Below are 22,529 nucleotides of genomic sequence, written 5' to 3'. Positions count from 1 at the left end.
ATGGTATGGCCAAGGAAATTCCTTTCATGGAGGCTACCACATATAAGAAAGTGACATAATATCATTCTGCTTTTGGAAATCTAGTCACCTGAAGAATTACCCAGCTAGATCTGAACACGTGTTCCTGCTCAATGTCTTTTGACATTTTAATGGAATGCAGCTCATTACAACCACAGCACTGGTCAGGGGCGACTGGAATTGACCTGCAGTGTTCACTAATGGAGCTGCTGCATCTCTGAACACGCACAAAGCAACTGTAAAGAATGTTTTCCAATAAATTGCTCTCATCAGGCTTATGTCACTTCTCAGGAAATATTAGAGATTTAGTATTAGGCAAAATAAAACAGAAGAGATGCCCTACATTGCAGTGACACAGTGATTGTAATACGACTTGAAATGTAATTGTAATTGTAATTGTAATACAGCACTTCAAATGTAAAGAAAAAATACCTTTTTCCAAAAGAGAAAAAAAGAAATTGACTATACATATAGTAAAGATATAAAGTAGATATCTGTTTAAACTGAATATATTGTGACAGAGAGAAGCACAAGCAAAGGGGTGAGGTGGTGAGAGCCTAGGCACAAGCAGGTGCATGATTTGGGCCCCCTCACCTCAGTCATACCCAGCCCCACCCCATGTTCAAGAGCTGTTTACACATATTACACCAGAAAACTCCACTGCTTGTGGAGGAGAGCAATTTATTCAACTCAATTACTGTAGTCAGCCACTACATAGCTTAAATTACATATCATCTGTCTCTTATGCAAAGTTCTCTCTTCATTTGTCTCTTTGATTGTTTCAGATGCCACTTTGTCTTACAGGAAACAACCTAAAAGGCATCAGACAGCATTTATCAAATATCACATTTTCCAGGTCTAATGATTTGTAAATTTGACTTCCATTCTGAAAGAAGAAAGTTAATCTCAGGAATAAGACTTTGGTCTGTGACTTAAGAGCTCTCTATTCACCTCTTGGACCTAATAATGTCTGATTTCATAGTTTTCATTTCCGATTTTCCATAGTATCTAGAGGCAGAATATTATCCCAGCTCTTTTAGTTGGAAAAGCTTTTTGTAGTGAAAAAGCTGATGTCAACTGCAAGTTTAGAGAGAAGTGCACTTTACAGGGCTATTATGTTTGTGAGAGGCTGAATTTGACCCAGACAAGTAGGCATTTTACAAGTAAAGGTATAGCAACACCAAGACATATTGGAATTTATTTATCTAATAAAATACGTCGTTTAAAAAAGGAACTCTCTTTACAAAAAAATTGCTGCTGATATAGATCTATACAACTTTCTGAAAATTTAGTACACAGTATTAAGTAGTACTTAGCATAAAGAAGGAAATAAATTCCTTTGCATGCCCACTCAGTTGAATTACTTGTTGATTATTGAGATGATTCACCTTTGTAACACGCTATCTTTACTCTTGTGCGAGGGAATGGAGACACACAATTGCGCTTTCTCTCACCACAGAAACGCCAGAATTGCTATTATCCCTGTTTTCTGCTCTCTGGAGGAATTAATTGTCTTGAAACCCAAGGGAAAGAAATATCATAGGCTACAGAGTATTTGTTGTCTCGGGATGAATTTTTCATGCCCGTGGATGGCTGACCGTGATGAATCAAGTGGTGCAGAACAAGAGATCAATCAGGAACAAGTGCCGGCGAGAGCGCGAGGCGCGACAGACAAAGTGATATCGATGTCAGGAGAGATGTCTGCTCCACAAAGCTCTGACTCATCGTTCACCACCAAACTCTCTAAATATGGGTGATACCGTTTGGAAACTGTTGACTTAACTTGCTTCAGTGAAACTATGAATATCAAGTGACTGTCTAGGAGGAATTGTCAGCCTGAGTGCAAGCAAAGCAAAGTCTTGCGAGCTGTCAGCTGCCTTCAATCCGGCAATTCTGGAAAACCTAGCTACTCTAAGATTAAAAATGTTCTTTGAAAAGATGTACTTTGTGATGTTGCTTCTTTCTTAAGAGATCCCTAAATCTATTCACTGTAACACACATTTTGTGAAATATCTACAAAAATCTAGGGTACTTGAGGCAAACAAAATTAAGACTGTCTAAATAAGCGATTCCCCTTTTCGTCTATATGTAAAAGCTAAATTGTTTCCCTTGCAAAATATATGAAAAGAAGATTGCAGTAGGACAGCCAGTGCTTACTGCTTGCCTTGCTGAAAATAAAAAATTCATAAATCTAACTTGCTTTAATAAAAGTGGAATGTAACTGGGATCTTTGCCTGTGGGCATGTTGAAGATTTCTGTATTAGGGAACTCCAAAGTTAAATTCATCGGTCTGCAGGAGCTAAAAGAAACTAGCTCTTTAGGCTAGGGACTGAAAAATCTTACATTTTAATGGATTAAGGTCCAAGGAGGATACACATCACACTGATGGCTACACTATATATTTTCTATTTAAACAAGGCCATTCTTTTCACCACAGCTATGGATGGTTTTAATAGAGGAAAGATGTATTAAAAAAAAATTTAGTTATTCTATCAGATACCTCCTATACAAATAAGACGAAACACTGTTAAACTTTGCATTAATAGGAACTGCTACTGAATGCTACAATTCATAATTTTCAAAAAATTTTGGCATCAATTACACCAATCACCCTTGCCCAGAGCTGAATTATGTCTATTCCCACCTACCCTTTAACAGTTTTTCATCCCAGTTGCTCACTAACCCAGGTTTGTGTCAAGCAATAGAAACCACTGAGTGTCTTACACTGCCCTCCTCAATCCATGAACTTCAGAGAGCCCAGACATCTGGATTCAGAATATTATCTGGATTACTTAGCTTTAGTATCCAAATTTCTCCCCATAGAATTCATCAAATGCTTCTTTCTGGCAAATCCCACATCTGCCTGAGTCTTGAAGTCTTAAAGAGATGTGCCACATTTAAGTCCATCACAGTTTGAAATAAACTATTATTTTGTCTCCTGGAGTTTCTGTTTGGGAGCAAATCTCAGGGAAGTGGAACAAAGCTGGATCCTGCCCAAAACATGGACAAGAAGGAGCTGGATGTGCCTCCACATCTGCTCAACAATCCAGCAGTTTCAGCAACTAAATATTATAGAATCAAAGAATAGTTTGGGTTGGAAGAGACCACCCCTGCCATGGACAGGGACCTTTGACTATCCCAGGTTGGTCCCAAACCTGGTCTTGGACACTTCCAGGGATGGGACAACCACAACTGGTCTGTGTCAGTGCCTGACCACCCTCACAGGAATATCTGCCTAACATCTCATCTAAACCTGTGTTTTATCTGCAATGCTCTCTTTGAAGAGATACATACTGATTTTACAGATTGTTTAATTTACCAGACAGTATTGTAAATTCTCTGACCTTGAGCCACTATGCCTAGTTGTATCACCTTTACAGAATTTATCTTATGTTTAGGGTTATCTCTTAGTTTGATTATTGAGGTGGCATTTCTGGAGAGATTTCAAAGAACTTGTCACCTGGTACCAGTTATGGAAATATGCTGTGCATGATGGCAGCTTGTGGCTGAAACATCTGCAAAGATTTAACACTTAACAGCTTTAAAAAGGTATTTTGCATGTGAAGTTCAGACAGCTTCTTGCATACAAAGGAGGACAAATACGGTGATGAGAAAACAGGAACAGATGAGAAACAGACACTAGAACACAAAATAAGACAAAATATACAAATGACAGAAAAGGTAAAGATTCTGTCTTTCAATACAAGCTTTGCCATCAGATAACCAGAGCAGAGTGGCCCCAAGCTGCAGTGTCAGGATACTGGGAAGCTTATACCAGAAAGATATTTACATTTACTCATTAATTGTCTTTGCAATAGCTTTCTCAATTCAACCAGCATATACACCAGCTGCTGCAATACCAGTGATTTAATTGCTACACATGATGCAACTTAAATTTCTTTTTATTTATAAGTCAATGATGAGTTTATTAATCAGGCACATTTATGAAACTGAAAATTAGAATCTAAGCAAAGATTTATGGCAGTCTACGGACTATTAGACAGGACTTCACTTGAACTTTCTGCATCTTTTTTATGTCCAAAAATTAACAAATGCATATGCATTTTTCAAAAATAAGTATGGCCCAAGATAGCGCCAGGGGAAACAATATAGAAATATACACCCACAAACCAGTTTTAGGAACTATATTAGATCAGATGAAATAGGGAAGAAAATAAGGAGGGCTTATTTTTATACATATTTTTTGTGTCATTTATATTAAATTATTTTAATTGAAAGAAAGAGAGAAAAAACTGTCGCAGACATCTGTTATAAAAAAATCCTTTCCTTAGGATTTTTCTTCCTGAGAAGCTGGGAGGCCTCAGGAACAAAATGTAAACATTGATTATCTGCTGCTGTGGAATGCAACAGGTGCATCTGTGATTGGTCCATGTTGGATGTTTGTAATTAATGGCCAATCACAGTCAGCTGGCTCGGACAGAGAGCCGAGCCACAAACCTTTGTATCATTCTTTGCTATTCTATTCTTAGCTAGCCTTCTGATGAAATCCTTTCTTCTATTCTTTTAGTATAGTTTTAATGTAATATATAAATAAAATAATAAGTCAAGCCTTTGGAAACATGGAGCCAGATCCTCATCTCTTCCCTCATCCAAGAACCCCTGTAAACACAGTCACACAAAACCTCATCTGTCTTTAGCAACTATCAGCATTGTCCATTGTATTCTTCAGCAGTGACTACTGCGGTTCTTAATCACCATTCCCTGCCACTGCGTGGATCTAAGAATTTGCCAAAAATGCTGACAAGGCCAAGAAATGACCAGGCCTTGAAAAAAAATAAAAAACAAAAAAAACCTGCTTGGACAATGTCCATTTAGTGTCACAGAGATGATGAGAGCAACAGCGCTGCTGTAGAGGGATCTGTCCCTCGTGGCACCAGCTTTGCAGGGGAAATACTGCTGGCCCCTTCCACTGACCCCACTGCTTCGTGTCTGGCTCCTGCACATGGTTGATGCTGCCCCAAACCTCCTCAGCTGCTACAGAACAGCTTGACTGAACATTCCCCCGCTTCAAAAGCAGCTTGGCCTCTCAGACTGACCTGGGAATACTGTGCTGTATGGAGGAACTGAAATTAAAGGCCTGCTGTGGAGGATGACTGCAATACTGGTCACTATTTGCTTTGAGAGATTCCTCCCACGAACAGAATCTAACAGATTTAAGTTTCTTTGGAATTATAGGTACTTTAGAAATGGCAAAAAAAAGTTGGTGTTGCTGACCCACCACTTGGCAATGATGATTTAATTATGCTCAAATGTGCTAACCTCATTTCAGCTTCAGAAAAAGTGCTGTGCCATAAGCTTCCTCCTGTGTGGAAAAAAAATTCAAGCACTAATTTAAATACCTCATCACCTGACCAAAATACTCAGCTGGCTTCAGTGGTGGTGTTCCCCAGAAACACAGCTGGACAGGGAATATTTTAGATGGCCTTCAGGAAAACCATACACATGCAAAGTGCACAGCACAAATACCTCCATGCCAACAGCAGTCAGTTACAAACTATCATGTTTCTACAAAAAAAAAAAAAAAAAAAGAGAGAAAAAAAAGAAACCAGTCAACCAGTCAGGTTATAAACAAGGAGGGAAAAGAAGGAAAATAATTCTTGTTCCCATAGGATTTGTGGCCTCCAACTTTTCAACAAAACAGAAGAGCATGTCAGTACTAATATACAGTTAGTTATGTTGTTATAGAGACAAACAACAAAAAAGTCCCACATTCCTTTCACTCCTTTTCATGCTATAACTGTCTGTACTGGAGGTAAGGCTGTGGTGAAGTTAATTTTCTTCACAACAGCCCATATGGTGGTAGGTTTTGGTTCTGTGACTTAACCAGTGTTGATAATTCACCAATGTTTTGGTCATTGATGAACTGTTCTGCACCACATCAAGGCTCTACCTTTTTCCCAGTGTGTCTCCAGGAGGAATAGTCAAGAACCTGTGGGGATACACAGCTGAGACAGTTGATCTGAACCGGTTAGAGAGATATTAATATCAAACGGCATTGTACTCAGGAACAAAAGCTCAAGGAAAGCAGGAAGCAGCAGAATCATTAATGGTTATGGCATGTGTATTCCTAAACAGCCACTAGCTATTATGTGAACCAAGGCCCTGCTTTTCAGAAATTGGCTAAAAATCTGCCTGTAGTGAGAATTAGTAAATAAAATCTTAAATTCGCTTGTATTCACAGCTTTTGCTTCAGTTGTTAAACTGTTATCTCAAGCCACAAGCCCTTCCTTCCTTCCTTCCTTCCTTCCTTCCTTCCTTCCTTCCTTCCTTCCTTCCTTCCGCCACTTCCGCCACTTCCGCCACTTCCGCCACTTCCTTCCTTCCGCCACTTCCGCCACTTCCTTCCGCCACTTCCTTCCTTCCTGTTTCTTTCTTTCCTGTAGGACTGGGAAGTGAGCAAGTAGCTATATTGATCCACCATAATTGCTTTTGGATGTTGGTTGTAATCAATCCACTGTAATTCTTTAACCAAAAGTTTAGTTTTAAACTTTAGAAACTCTCCTGTAGCCCAGAAATATTAATCCTGTTAGCAGTTCTCTTCCCTAATGTGTCAAACACAAAACACTCCTGAGGCTCATTGCTTTTTAAATGCTCTTATAAACTGTGTTCTAATATTAGTTGGACACAATACTCTCTGATGCTTCTCTCCAATCCTACAGAAATTACAAAGGCAATTCCTTCATCTTTCCCTCTCTCTGCTCCATCCCACTTAACCACGCACTGCTTTAACCACTTTAATTCACATATTTCAGTGGGTAGGGCAGATATGGGGGTCAAGGCATTCTATGGTAATTTCAAAGAGAGAGTCAGGAACAAACACTGGTTTTTTTCTTCAGATGCACAATATTTCCCTGTTTCCCTCCCCTCCCCACCTACTCTGGCAAGAGTGACTTCCCCATTAAGATGCATTCATTTGGCTGGAACTCTCAGTGTACAAAAAAAAGAGTTGTATTCTTTCTGCTCTGCTGCTAAGGTCAAGCTGCCAGTTTTCTTTGTGATGTGTGAGGCAGCACAGAACACAAATCGCATTTCCACTCTCTTCAGGTCTTCTTTTAAATGCCACAATACTGACAGTAATCACTGAGCTGAACAGATATGACACACAAGACACTGACAGAACAAATAAGGCCCATCCTATCTTGGTTTTCCACCAAGTAAACAAATATGTATTTGGTTGTCAGTTTAGCTAAGAGGGTTCTGAAGATAGGTAACTTTTAAACACTGTGCCATTGTGAGAAATTCATCGTATGTTAAACATCCTGAGATTAACACAAATACAGAAATAAACTAGACATATAAATAAAATAAAATGGGAACAGAAAAACCTGTTCCAAATAGATGTAAATCTAAGCTCTTCCAGGTTGCTATTTTCCTGGTAAAATATTTTATTGGTAGGAAATACACTTACAGTAACTTTATGGAGAAAAAAAAAAGAATTTTGAAAGATAGCATGGGCTCTGCACAATTGACTAACACAAACAGGTGATATTTTACATTTCCTACTTCTCTAATAAATTCTGTCATATACTTAAAGGGAAACCTTGCAAGAAGAAAAGAGATAATAGTGGGTAAAAGGAATTAATACTCAGAGGCAAGTAATTCTATCACCAACATCTTAATGATCTTTTTAGCAGCTTGTTATACACTAAACCTGAAAAGAATTATTCATGGTATTTGTCTATGGCATTGAACTTTGACTGTGAGCCAGGGAATTATTTGATTCCCTCAGAAACTTTCATCACAGTACAAACTGGTATTGTGTCTGCCTAGGTCATTTCCTGAGCAATCATGTCTACTACAGCGTATCTCATCTGTTCCCACTCCACATCCTGCTTTTTGTTGTGACTAAATTAACATCAGTGGTGTTAAAGATATTCCCAAGTGCTAAAGATATTCCCAAGTGTTCCAGCCCTGTAAAATACTCACTGTTTATGATTTTTACTAACTTTATTTGCAATGCTTTAGGTCAGAAATGAAAAAAATAACAATTTACTGGAATAAAAATTTCAATTTTCCACATTTTTCCTACTTGCAGCCAATCAGAAATGCATTTTATTCACAGGCTTGAAAATGCATTTGAATTACATCATCCTAAAGTATCCCAACACACAAAATTGGTTTGAGCATTGCTAAAAACTTGTACTAAAACTCATTCAATATGTACAGTGATGCTTTAGAACCATGAAACATGATACATAGCTTTGCAAAACAATTTGATCCATAGTTATTTTTAGGTAAATGAAAATAAAGAAAATAAACCTTCAATCACCAAGTAATCCTATTTTTGAAATATGCTGTCACTGTCAATCAGCCCAAGTTGTTATCTCACTGGGTTTTGCACAGCTTTCTATAAATTCTTTGAATAACACTTTGGCACTAACAACTATTTTCCTTAAAGAGTGAAAATGCGTGTTACTTTACAGTAAATAAACCTTTCATGAGCATGTTTCAGGGATATGTGTATTTAAATCTGTTTATAGTCACTGGCATTTTGTTTAGATTTTTCCTCCTACTGCCACTTGTTCAAAATTTATTATAGTGAAGTAGCTGTTTGTTTATATTGTTATGAGCAGTAAAAGCTGGGGAGTGAGAGCAAGGGTAAGAGCTGGGCCACAAAGAATAAAAGAAAACATATATTTGTTTTGCATCTTGCCCCTTTTTTCCCAGATTGGGGGAAAACAGAATTTTATTTCTGAGTACCAATGGAGATATCCCTCTAGCATCACTGTGATTCATAATTCTGCTGAAGATTTTTGTGTGAGGAGGAATCTATCTCTTCAAAGAACACAGAAGAGCCTGATAAATGCTGTGCCTCCCACTGATTTCACAGGGTGTTACATACTGCTGAGGCTGGGACCCACAGACTCCTCTCCATTCTGGACGGCTGTCAGAACACCAGACATGAGAAGCATCGCTTTGCCTAGCACCCCATAAATTTATATTAATGTTGGATTTACACAGCTTTGTACATGGCTGAGGAGAGAAAAAAAAGGCCCATGCTCAGAAGACTTAGAATCACAGAACCATAGAAAAATTAAGGTTGGAAAAGTGCCCTAAGATCATCAAGCTCAGCATTGACAGGATCGCCACAAAACCACATCCCTAACCTCCATCCACATACACAAGCTCTGGTAACACCTCAAGAAATGGTGAATCCACCAGTATCCTGGATAGCCTTTTGCAATGCCTGAGCGTCCTTTCTCTGAAGAAACACTTTCTAGTTTTTAACCTAAACCTCCTCTGGCACAACTTGAGGCCATTTTCTCTTATCCTATGGCTTGTTACCTGGCAGAAGACATTGACCCATGCCAGTCTACAGCTGAGATGATGCCTCTCCATCTCCCTACTCCAGAGAGCCACTGAGTTAAGAACATCGGTTAAGAAGATCAGAGGCAGGAGGATGATCCCCTAGTGTTGTGGTGTGTTTTTAGCTTCCGAGTCCCTTCCCCAGGTGTGCTTATACCTCTCTCCCTTCCCCCTCGCCCCCTTGCTGAGTGAGTCCTGTCAATCAGGCTTAAGATTCCAGCAAGGCGTCGTGTGGTTAGTCAAATTCAAAGGATGCTCCTATGCCCAGAGGTCATTGGCCTGTCTAAGTGTCATCCTCCCTTGAGACCCTGCCCCTTCCACCTGGTTGGTAGCTCACCTGTCCCCTCCCCTTCCCCTGTTTCTGGGCTTAAAAGGTTAATCAGACCATGTGGCCGGATTCTGGTTGGAGCAGTTGCCCCGGTTCAGACCTCTGTAACCATGGAATAAACATCTGGATATAACCCTCCAGCAGAATCCTCTCCTTTTCTCTTCACCATCGCCAGAAGCTCTCTCTCCTGAGGTAAACGGAGTCCCTGACAAGCCTGGACTTGTTCAGTGCCCTGCTGCAATCTCCAGCAGCCAAGGTATCTCTGGGGTGAATTACACTACAGTGCTGCCTTTGGCCCAGCAGCGAGGGTCAGAACTGGTCCAGGCACCATCTAACTGGTAATATTGGGATTCTTATTCCAATACCCTAACATGACCTCTGTGTGCATTTTGGCTACCAGTATGTGCAGCATATATGGGATATGACCATGGACTATTAGCACCTCGCAGGAAAACGGCAATGCAAAGACAGCATCTGAAACCAATGCTCTTTGAAGTACAAATTTCTGCATTTTCCTTCTATTCCTTTACTCCTTTATAATTCCTTAACTCATCTGTTTCTAATTTTCTTTTTTCTGAATCTTTTTCTATGTTTTTATGTTTTTTCTATTTTTCTATTCTTAATTGCTGATGCCTGATAACATTTCCCTTTGCAAAGAGCTTGGATTGCTTCTTTTATATCTTCTCTTTTGATTTTTTCCTAACCCCTTCCTCATCATCAAATATCAGAGGCCAATTCAGATGCCAATTGTCATTTTGAGCATATTACCTGGGGGAAAAAAGAAAAAAAAATAAAATAAGAAACTTATGCGATGCACTCCTTGTTATGTCAGGCATTTAATAACTTTTAAGTATCTTGGGAAAGATTTGAAAAATGGGGCTTTTGAAGTCCACTTTTACAGGAATGGACTGGTAAACAGAGTGTGCACTAAGAGAGAGACTGTGTTGCAAATTTGCTTTTTTTTTCACTCTGGGAAATACATTGAAACTGCTCTAAGAGGAAGAAAGACACAAGAACCTGGCTTCTGGAGCTCATGGGTTTCTGGAGCTCATATATTATACATCTTATACTTGTGTGAGGTATTAGATTGTTCTTTTTCTCCTCGACTCCTAGGACAGAAATAATATGTTTCTAGAGCTTATCTACAAACATGTGGAACCCTCATGAAGCCCAGGAACTCATCCTTGGGCTGTGCCCAGTGTCAGATACGGCACAGAGCAGAGCTCTGGCTTGCTGTGTGTGATGAGTGATCAAATGATCATGCCACCAGGCAGCCCAAGCAAGATTATTCACTGTGAAGGAAACGTCTAATGACTGCTTTTAATCAAATTGAGAACATAATTTTTATGTTAGAAAGTCTAGAAAAAATTTAGAGAAGGGGGATTTTTAAAGCTTGCCAGGCATTCTGGATGACTTAAGAAGCTGCTGGTTTTGAAACAACTGAGAATTTGACAACACTTGGGCTTAGTTTTGAATATCTGGAATTAAAATCTAAAATAACTGTACATATTTTGCAAGCTGTAAAGAGACATTTTTGTGAAGACACTGAAGATCCTGTTCAACAGAGAAAAGTGCAGTGTAACACAACAAGCTGTCCTGCAGGTAGTCAGCCAGGAAAGTCACTGAAGGAATCACAAAATCTGGCAGAGCAATCAAGTTAGTAAAGGAATCAAGATTTGAAAGAGAAAATGACTTTCAGCTAGGACTCATTTATTTTGGGCATGTGAAAATGGACAAGAATTACAGAATTACATTAGCACTTCAAGGAGATTGCATGGAAAGAAATTACACAACAGCTCCTTTCATAACTGTAGTCAGTGTAAACTACGAAGAACTACGTGCATCAGTCTCTCAGCTGATTACAGCTCTTACTTTGCCAAAGCTTATGAAATTAATTTTTAAAACTTAAAAACATTTGTGAGGCCAACTTTGGGACCCCTGAAATAGCTAGTTTAGTTCTAGGGTTTTAATGAAAAGATAAAATACTGATTACATGTGTTGAAAACAACTTTTTGGAGACTTTGGTAACAATACACAACTTGGCATCTCCTGAGATAGTCTTTTATGCACACATTGACACCCTCATCTTTTAGATTTTCCTCACCTATATCGAAACAAAGTGATTTTATTTTAGCCAGTGTCTCCACTGCTTAGTGGGCAGGTAATGCTTTAGCAGATTTCTAGGGCTTGAAGAGCAATGTCTTCCCAACACAATTCCTCTGAAACTGGGACCCTGCACAACACTCTGCTAACATCCAATTCCTGTCACTGGAGTTGTGCGAGCATGATGAGACTTCCAGCTTCTAGGAAAGAAAATTAGACAGGCTTGCAGGCATAAAGGGAGACTAACTAAAGTCAAAGAACAAATTAAAAGTGGAAAAGGATTGCCAGAGGAATGGAAGGGAATAAAATGGAAAGTACAGAAAGAGAAGGGATGAAAGCAGCAGCAGAAGAAGAAGAAGAAAAAAACTTTCTTAATTGCGCTTTCAAGAGTGTCCCTAATGGAATTAATCTCATCCAAATTCTAGCAGATAGCACATGCCAAAAATGGTGCAGATGGCTGGGCTCAGCAGCAGGGACGGCTTGGAAGGGAAGCGGTTCCTGTGGCTGCCTCAACAGATTGTTTACAGCAAAGATACCGACAGTGCCCAGCCATTGTCATGAAACAGAGCTTGTTCCCTTGTTTGAGACTTCAATCTGGGCATTTCAAATGGCAGATTTGTGTGTGGCTGAAACTAGGAGAGTCCTTGATAGTCCAATTCCTGTTGCTGTGGAATAGCCCGGAAGGTTTTCTGTCTCTTTATAGCAAGCACTGTGAATGGGAAAAGCTGAGCAGGGCTGAAGTCACTGAAATCCTCACTCTAAGTGAAGCTCTGCTTTAATGAAACACCATTAAAAGCAGATTCATTAATATAACCTTCTGTGAGTACCAATCACTTTGAATGATAGAATACCCTGGCTTGGAAGGGGCTTACAAGGATCATCAAATCCATCTCTTGGCCCTCAGCAGGGCCATCCCCAGGAATCCCACCCCATGCCTGAGAGCATTGCTCAAATGTTCCTTGGTCTGTGTCAGTCTGGTGCTGTGACCATTCCCTGGGGAGCCTGTTACTGCCCAAACACCCCCTTGGGGAAGAACTTTCTCCTGATATCCAAACTAAACTTCCCCCAGCTCAGCTTCAGGCCATTCCCTTGGGTCCTTCATTGTTCACATAGAGGCAGGGTAGGTGAAGAACCTGAATCATTAAATTCCATTTCCACCCATGGAACAGAGAACAGCAGGAGGTGAGCTAAAAAATCTGTATGCCTTCCATCTGTGCACCACTACCCAACACACACATGAGGTGGCCCATACTTTCAGGCTGCTATCTCAGCATGCTTGCAGTTCTACTGGAGCCTTTATAGTCAGGACACATTTTAGTTCTGTTTAAAGCAACATAAATGACTTTTTTTTTGTACACAACAAGCAAATCAATCTCGAGACTAGCCTAAGCATCTCTGTTTAGCAATCTGAACCCAAAGAAAACTGCTGGATGTCTCCATTATTAGTGCCACATCAGCAAAAGTCCTGATGCCTATTAACAGATCTCATAATTTTGAGGATGACAGCTGTCCTTCTCTTGTGTAAGAGAACTTGACAGCTCTAAATTTTCTGGTATATTTGCTCTGTAAAGTTCAATCTCTGTAATGCGCTCTGTCCTAATGTGAACCACTCAGACTAGCAAAACTTTCCCCAGCCTGTTCCTTTCAAAGACTCTTGCACAATCTGCTCCACCTTGTTTTTAAGCAAATCGTTAAGGGCCTATGCCCCTGCTATTGACCAAAAGAAGTTTGTCTTGAAGACCTTGTACGCCTCTAATAATGCATGTTCTAACTGCAATTTCATCTTGTTACTTGTTACTCTCCATGAAGCAATTCTGGCTGTTTTCCTCCCCAAATTTTGGAATATATGTGTTCTTCTCTTGATATTCATTACTTTTAAATATTGTGAGTTCCCCATCCCCTGTTCCAAGGGAGCGTGGAAGTGACCAGCTCATTTGCCTTATCCAGGTTGACATATATCATCTGGGTGTTATGATGGGAGAAGCTGGATAAATCAACCCATTCACATCATAGCTGCATCCATTTACATTGAATCTCTGTATACATATGCAAGTTGCACAATAAAGAATCATGAATTACTGTCTACAGCAGCTATTTTAATATAGTCATAGTCGTTTGTCAACATAAATCAAAATGTGTCGCTCCTTTTATCATCTCTGTTGGTTTTCTTTGAACTCTGTCCTATTTATCAGGCATGTTCTAGTGCTGAAGAATCCAGGACTCCAGTCAGATTTCTCAGCACTGAATTGGTATCTCACATGCAGAAATCCCCCACATTAAATACAGAGGGCATAATTGAATCCTCCACCCCTATAACCACTGAAGTATGTGAACTGCCAAAATAATGAGAACATCTTTTACTCATTTCCCTGAGGCATACAATTCTGTCCACAAGGTCTGCCCATAGGCAAAAGAAATTGATTAATAAATAATATATTTAATCCTTTTAAGTGGATAACATACACACTAAAGATAAATGAAGAATATCAGAAAAGGGCCCAGAATAATTTGAATTCTCGGATTTAATGGTCCCAAATAAGATAACACACAGGAAAATGCAGAATTTAGGTCATCATGAGAGATGTGATAGCACAGGTGACTGCACTGGGGGAAAGAAAAAATAGCTTCAAGTTACTACAGATATTTCTCTGTATGTGACCTCTCTGAACTCTACCTGAATAAAAGAATTCATTATTCTCTGAGGAGCAAAAATAACTCCACAGAGGAAACTAGCAGGCAATCTTTCTTCTAATAAGGCCACCAATAGAAGACCATGTCAATTATTTGGAATTCATACTCAGAAAGTTGATGTGGAAATATTAGGGCTCTATAATTAAAGCATACAAGATGCTCTGAGCAGGAAAATAAGGTCCTAGAAGTGAGGTTTCACATATTCAGTGTATTGCAGTGAAAGATCAAGGTGTGAACTCATGATTATCTACAAGTACTGACAGAAAACACAGATTTTTTCAAAGTTGTTAGCAATGAGATAGGATAATATGTTTAGAAGTTGGAATTACATGAAATCAAGCTTGAAGCAAATTCAAGTATCTACCTGTGAAAGAAACTAAAACACATGGACGGTTTTGTTATCAAAGATCACAAACCTACAACGAGCTCTGCTTTTGTACACTCTCTAGAGCTTAATCGGGTTTATGAGAAAACTGGAATCTACCCATACCTGGGGGCGTGATTGTCCGGCATTGGTGGCCCTTCTCTACAAGGTATTTCTTTACTTATCATGGCAAAAAATACAACGTGCACCACCATTATTTTGCATGTGTAGTAGTTTGACAGGAAATGTGTTTTCTGGGATGCTGTGGTCAGGCCAATGGGTGCTCAAATTTTTATATTGGCACCTGGTTTGGCCACTGGGGATTGGATCTGCCTCTGAGAACACGGGGTTAAAAGCAGGGCTCCCCCGTGGGAGGCTCTTTTTGGATTTCTGTCAGGAAAAGTGTTTGGATGTCTCCCGTGGCCCAGCTGCTGGGTGGGCCAGGGGAGGGGAAAACCATGGGGCCTGGGAGAGGTAGGCCTGGCCCTGAGGATGGAAGGGTGGAAGACAGAAGTACTGGGAGGCATTGGGCAGCCTTCTCTGGGAGAGAGAGAGAGAGAGAGAGAGAGAGGGAGAGAGAGAGATAGCCAGGGACTGTTATCTTGGAATTTGATATCATGCGCTGCCGGCACAGCACGGCCTGCAGCGAAGGGGGGTGCACTGAGAAAGAGCCCAGCTGCTTGTAATGAAAACCTTATGGAACATTGGCCCTTCCTAGAAGAGAGATAAGAGTAGAGGATGAATAAGGAAATGGGCAAGTGGTGAAGGTCTGGGCAAGTGAGAGAGATGTTGGAGAAATGGAGAAGATGGAGTGGCATGTTTGCTGGACTCTTTTTTTTGTATAGCCATGGACTGTTTGCCTGTGATACAGAGACTGCATTTAGGGGGAGGCAAGGCCTCAGGACCAGGAGGGTTCAGTGTGGCTACCCCTCGGCCCCAGGGGGTGAAAAAATGTGGGGGGGACAGATGGTCCCGAAGGAGAGACTGTGCCTCTTTTGGAGTGAGACAAGGCATCCTTAAAAGACAATCCTAGAAGCAGCTCTGGTCCGTGCACAGTGGTGAGAGCACTGGACAGGAAGGAAGAGATCCCCATGCCACAAGAATGACTCTTTCTCCTCTTGATGAACTGAGGATTGATTTGAAATATGGTGCTGGACCGAGAGTCGGTGATTTGGGGGAATGTATTGTATTGGGAATTTGGTGGCGAGGAGGAGGAGATGTATTTGTGAAGTTTTCATTTTCCTTCTGTGTTTCTTTTTACTTGTAGTTTAGTTAATAAAGTTTTCCCTATTTCTTAATGAAGGCCTGCTTTGCTTGTTCCTGGTCACATCTCAGAGCAGACACCAGGGAGAGGGTATTCTCACGGGGGCACTGGCATTGTGCCAGTGTCAAACCATGACAGCATGAATCACCTGTAGTTCTGCATTAGAACTGTGCAGGCAGCACCATGAAGTGACCAGAGAAATTTATATATGTCATTTTGAATGGTCAGTACCCTTACCCTTTCATAACTGTTACCAAGAAGGAAGATTGCATCTAGTAAAAAAAAATTTTTCTTTTCATCCTTCCTTTTCTATTTCTTTTAAATCTGAGTAAGTTGAATAATTTCCCTGAAACACCTGAGGAAATAAAAATCTGAATTGCTTTTTTTCATTTGTTTGTTTGCTTTTCAGACAGAGAATGATAAGGGAACAACCAATTATATTCAGACGGCATACAGATCTGTGTCTTTCTTAATAAATATTTCCATTTTTTTCTCCACTTAAATAAAAATTGTCATTTTTTGCAGTTAGAAGAGAAGAAGGAAAAATCAAGACAGCAAAAACTACACTTGTGTTGACTTTGAGGGGTAAAAAAGGGCCTTAGTTTGCCTTAACTCTAATGCACAGCATGCCCAAGCACTTGAAAGGGAACTTTTTTCACCTTGACTTGTACTGAGCAGTAACTAAACCCAACACCTTCATCCTGGTGATTGGCTTGTCTCAGGACATGAGAGAAGGCCAGACCCTTTCCTTTGATTCATTTACCAGGCATTTAGGGAAGCACAGCTATACCTGAGAATATTCCTGGGGAAAATGAGAAACTGAATCTAAACCAACCCCCTAAAAAAAAAAAAAAGAATTAAAACATAAAAGGCTGCTGAGGTGTTTGATCAATGTCTGGAGAGTGCTCTGTGACACCAAGCCCAGTGGTGGGGGTAAGAACAGCATCAGCAGGCCCAAGTGGTGCTTTTCAAGCTCAGCACTTTTAATACCAGTGGAATCTCTTCCCTTGCCCTTCATCCTTTTCAGTGTAACCTGGATCATACATTAATTTTCCTCCAGGGAATTTGCAAACAGCTGCAGTGGGCCAGCTCAACAGCAAACACTCCATGGTGCTCTATTTACTGGGGACTCTTGTTATGAGGACGTGCTTGAAAATAATAGGCACATCATTTGCTTTATCAAGGCAGAATAAGAGGCAAAACCGGTCCAGAGAAAAAAGGCAGTTGAGCACATAAATGAAAGAAAATTGCAGATTTAATCTAATTCCTCATACTGAAGTTCCCACATCACAGAGAACATAATTGTTTTCACACATTTTGGAACTTATTGTGTACACATGATCTTGAAATTAATTGGATGAGTCACCTGCATCTGTAGAAACACAGCCTTTATGCCACACTGGAAAAAACAAGCAAAACAAAACAAAACAAAAATCAGGGAAATCAATGGGTAGGAATGCCTCCTTTAGACAGCCCAGTCTGAGAATACATTTCCTCACACTATTCCTCCAATATCCTTGAGAGAATCTTTTCTCAATTTCTTCTCTTCCACTTTTTTTTTATTCTTTTTAAGATTGAAGCCTGAAAATACATTTCTAATTACTTTCCAATATACAATTAAACAGGAAACATATTAGTTTTACAAAAGTCTTTAGGCAATTATTTAAAAATATCTTCAAATATTGTATGGTGGCAACAGATCATCTGGCAATCTGTCTGAGAAATAAACTTCCATAAGACAGCTAAATAGAAATTCAATTTACACCTATGATAAGCCTATGCTATGCATAAACATCTAATTTTATTTGCCTGGAATAACTGTAGATCATGTTCAGCCTTAAATAAATCATTGTTAACCAGGGTTAGGGAAAAAACAATCAAACAAAAAAACAAGAAAACACTAAAACAATATTTTTATTCAGCCAAGAAGATGCTCATAAAGGTGGGTTACAGTGCAACCTGATCATTGTTTGGAGATTGCTTAGGTAATAATTTTTCATCAGAGGGAGGTTTTTTATTTTATTCAGTTGCACAGGAACATCAATTTATTCATTTTAACAGTCACTTTGCAATCATCACTAATGTTTTGAAGAATGTGCTGCAGTTAAGTATTGTTATCAGTGTAACAGTTTTGCCAAATATAAAGCAGCAATGGGATTGAAGGGCTCTTTTGTGCATGTTTTTTGTTTGTAACACTGAAAAACAGAGCTAACCCCAGAGGTCTGATCTGCATCAAGCAAGGACCATGACAGCGCCTTGTTTACTGCTCTCTAAAGGTGTTTGTGAGCAAAATGGGTTTCAGAATCTCCAAGGTTCTCAGGGTTTGAGGTCTATGTCAGGTAACATTATGTAAGTTTGAGTGGCACTGAGGTGGCCTGATATTTGTCATCAGAGCAGAGAAGAACAGATGCCAAATTCACATTCTTAATTGAAATATAACTAAAATTAGAAGTACATAATTTTGATATGAACTGCAATTGAATGAGAGTCAATACAAAATTTACTTTATTCACTTCAGTTTAATTTCAATTTAATTATTGGTTCTAGCATATTTTTGGTCTCAACTTGCATCAGCTTGTCCATGATGTTCTTGATGACGAGCACAACTTACACAACACATGAAATCAACACGTTGCTCTGCAAACAAAAATAATTCTGTTTTCATATGTCTTAGAAGAAACAACTCATTCTAGGGAATCTATATTCCATAACTACAGTACAGAAATCAACTCCAATGAAAATTTACAGCTAGCTTCATACATTTTCATTAGACACAACTATTACCTGTTTCTTCTAGGGCTGGGTTTTGAGGTGGTGTTTTTTTCCCTCCTACAAAGTTATGTCAGATTTTTTTAAATTTCTTTTTAAATTAGTGTTCATTTTCCAGAATTGATTTTGAAATGGGAGAATCCTTAAGTAACAACTCTCAGACCATTTGCAGTTTACACATTATTGCTCTGCATGTGATGGGTGTCAGACTGGGATACACAGAGTTTATCTTTTACCAGCTCCTGTGAAATTTACTCAACACTGAACAGGAAAAATAAAAGGATGTTGGCTGTCCTCCTGGACTGTCTGCCATCTTTGAGCAGTCCTGATTAAATCCAATGCCAAAAGAACAACCATTTTTGGTCTCCTCCTCCTCATTCCCCCCCATGCACAAGTGTCACAGGTAGAGAGCAGGGGAGGGTTGGAACCACAAGACCAAAATGCCCAGGGGACATCTGGAAGTGAACTACATCCAGGGTAAAAAGAAATCTAACATTTTTGCAGCTTCGTTCCTATGGAAAATTCATTCCAAACCTGAATTATTTAATGTTTGAATGAATTGAGGGATGGAAAGGCTTTCATCCGAGAGAGGTTTCCCACTCAGTAATTTAATCCCAGCTGTTACTGTTTTTATCAAGACTTAAAAGCAAAGAAAGAGGGAGAAGATGGGAAAAAGAAGGCAGGATGTTATCAATGTATCAAACCACGTATCACTGATTTCTCAAAATCAAAATTGGAAGCTGAACTTTCTTTTATTTTTTTCATCCTTATTCTACTCTTATTTGCTTTAATGGCTAAATTCATAATTTTCTGGACACATTGAATCTAGGTCACTAGGGGAAGGCAGAGCTCATCTTGTACAATGAAAATAGTCATTAAGGCCTTTTTCTGTTTTTAATCCAGTGTAAATTAATCCTGTTTATGTAACAGTCAGACTGAATTAATGATTTGTAGGATGACATCTATTTTTCCTTTTTATCTCTCTCTGAATTCTATCAGTTGGACTATCTTTCAGCATTCTGCTGAAATATTTCAGGTCCATTACACATCAGAAGTTCATACCCAGTAAATGTTGAACTGCCCACCTCTTTTCTTATGAACTCTTAATAATACTCAGTTGCTGGGGTATTTTTTTTTTCTCTCAGGAGTTTCACTTTCATGATAACAAGAGAAAGTTTTCAATAATCCTATCAAATTTCATAAATTTGCACTTAATCCCATTTTAGTTTCTTTAGACCTCACAATTCTACTTGTTAATTATGTTTCTCAGCTTTGGAGATGTATCATATCTTGTTCAATCTACAGATATAAAGGCTTTGTTCTAATTAAATTAATAGCTAACATTTTCGGAAGACAGAAATTTTAATTAACTAAATTTGTAATTTCAACTTTTATCTAATAGTAAATGGAAACTCAGAAATTTCTCTGCTTACATGTAAATTTTGATTGTAATGATTCAATCATGCTATGAATGTTGTATAGTTTGTAATACTTTGTGGTGAACAAGTTTTCAAAATTGCATTATTCCTACAAACATATGTTTGGGGGTGGGGGAAATTGCTGCCATCTTTTGGATACACTCAGGGAAAAGAAAAAAAAAAAGAAACTAAAGATACATAAATAAGGAAAAAAAATTACTGAAAGTTCCAGCTGGCACATCCTGGATACCTGCTTTCCTATGGAAAAGATAATCTGAATTTGCAGAAATTTACCCCGAGATCACCAATATGTTGTTCTTTCCCATTTTATATGGTGATTATATAGTAACATCTGTGCAAGAACTGTTTGCTTGGTTAAGTAATACTGGTGGGAAATAGCTTTCACTGAAAGATGTGCCACTGAAGTTGAAGCCAAGTACAACAAAACCACAAAGATTATGGATACAGAAAGAAAATTAAGTTCACTCACAATTTTTAACTTTTTGCACCTCTACTTCATCTTACTGCTTGAATATAAATAAAACTTTTTTGATACACAGAGTTATTACAGTTTAGTGTCACAGCTATTTATCCTGAAAATTCCTTAGAATCTAGCTGGGATGCATTATATTATATTATCCTGCTTTTTGCAATTTTGTTTCTGTTGTTCTTTTGAATTTCCAGGAGATGTAATCAAATTCTTGTTGTGTGGCCAGCTCAATATACTGACTTCTGAGACAAACTCTGCGTGTTCAGCAAAGTCTTTGTAAGAACACAGAATGCTGGTTTCAGCGAGAATAAATCAAAGCTGATAATATCTGGGAAAAAGAAAACACTGTCCAGGGAAAATAATGACTCCTCTGAAGAGATATCATTGTCAGACACTAGCATATCTTGCCAGCTGTAGACAGGGATATTAAAATATGCTGCAAATCTGCCTCAAAGCCTGGAGTGAGACTCAGACAGGCGTGCTGTACCTGTCCAAAGCAGAGAGGAGACTAAACTCAGCTGAGCCACAATGACACTCAGAAAGAAAAATAAAATAAATTTAAAAATTTAAAAAATATAGAAAACAGAGCCACTGCAGGCATTCCCCACACTCTGCAGTGTACAGCTGACTTTGCAGCTAGTTTTATTTCTGCCTGAGCACCAGGACCCTCAGGCCAACAAGTTACATCCACGCTGTCCAGCAAACCAGCAGCCCTCAGCAAGTGGGAGAGTGACTCGGGCACTTGCTAAAGTCACAGCAGCAGCCTGGCTGCTCCCTCCCCACACACATCACACCCAAGGTCAGCCCTACACAAATAACCAATTAAAACGGCTCGCAGCATTCCAGCCTGAAACAAATCAAGCTGACTCATTGCCCCAGCCACGAACTATAGTCTTTTATCCAAGCCATGTGCAAGAGAAAGAGGGACGAAACCCCTCATTAAAGAATATCCTCCCCCGGTGAACTTTACGCTCCCAGTTCACCCCTTCTCTCCCAAAATATTGTTGCTGAAACTTACCGCTTTTGCCAACTCCCCCTGCTCCCAGCATCACCACCTTGTACTCTCTGGAGCCTGCTGAAGAGCTGCTCGAGGAGCTGATCATTGCATTTTCTAGCTCCATCTTGCACGAAGCAGCAGAAGGGACTGAAACTGAAGAAAAAGCAACTGGCAGGTGTTTTCTCTGATCTTAAACAACTATAAAAGCTGCGTTACGGAAAAAAAAAAAAAAAAGGCAAGAAAGGAAGGTATAATGCAAGAGCTATGATTTAACAGCCTCACACACTGCTGTGCCTCTGTTAGCTGGAGAAGGTCTCATAGCAACCACTTTAACAGCTTCCAATAAAAATCTCTCTCTGCCCCCTCCCTGCTCTGTATCGTTCTCTGTTTCTCTTCCTGGACAGCAGCAGTTTTGTGAAGCTTAAGAGGTCTGGTACCTCTGGGGCTGCAGCGTCACTGAACAAATGGATCAGATACTTCAGCAAAATGAAATGGATCAAATTTCTTAATTATGAAGCTTGTTATTCTGTGCAGTAGTTGCTTGAATCTTAAAACAAACTAGACAACCTTCTTCTCACCTTGGAGGTAAATATGCATCCTAAAATCATCAAGTCTGCTAGTTTTACACTTAATATTATTAGAAGTGAAACAAGTAACAACTTTAAACAGCCCTTTTTTTCATGTTTTGCTGCAAAACACAGAAGTTTTCTAGGGCTAGATTTGTCCCCCATTTCAGTTCATTTGCATCAATTATTTGCAT

The 22,529-nt window shown here is 39.4% G+C and overlaps 1 protein-coding gene across 4 annotated transcripts in view; it reads right to left on the bottom strand.

Moving 5' to 3' along the window:
* Nucleotides 1-22,181, bottom strand: part of RIT2 (Ras like without CAAX 2) — a 215,521-nt gene extending 193,340 nt beyond the window's left edge. For 2 of the 4 annotated variants that reach the window (XM_074532672.1, XM_074532673.1), the window contains exon 1: nucleotides 21,791-22,180. In XM_074532672.1, coding sequence (XP_074388773.1) covers nucleotides 21,791-21,893 — 103 coding nt within the window. In that variant the 5' untranslated portion in view covers nucleotides 21,894-22,180. Of the gene's footprint in view, nucleotides 1-21,790 lie in introns of all 4 variants that reach the window. The other 2 variants (XM_074532671.1, XM_026798119.2) reach the window with 2 other exon arrangements.
* Between the last annotated feature and the right edge of the window lie 348 nt (nucleotides 22,182-22,529).

The sequence above is a fragment of the Zonotrichia albicollis genome, chromosome Z (genome assembly GCF_047830755.1).
Source record: "Zonotrichia albicollis isolate bZonAlb1 chromosome Z, bZonAlb1.hap1, whole genome shotgun sequence".
Lineage (NCBI taxonomy): Eukaryota > Metazoa > Chordata > Aves > Passeriformes > Passerellidae > Zonotrichia > Zonotrichia albicollis.
Note: the sequence above shows the minus strand (reverse complement) of the source record. Positions and strands in the feature narration are given on the sequence as shown.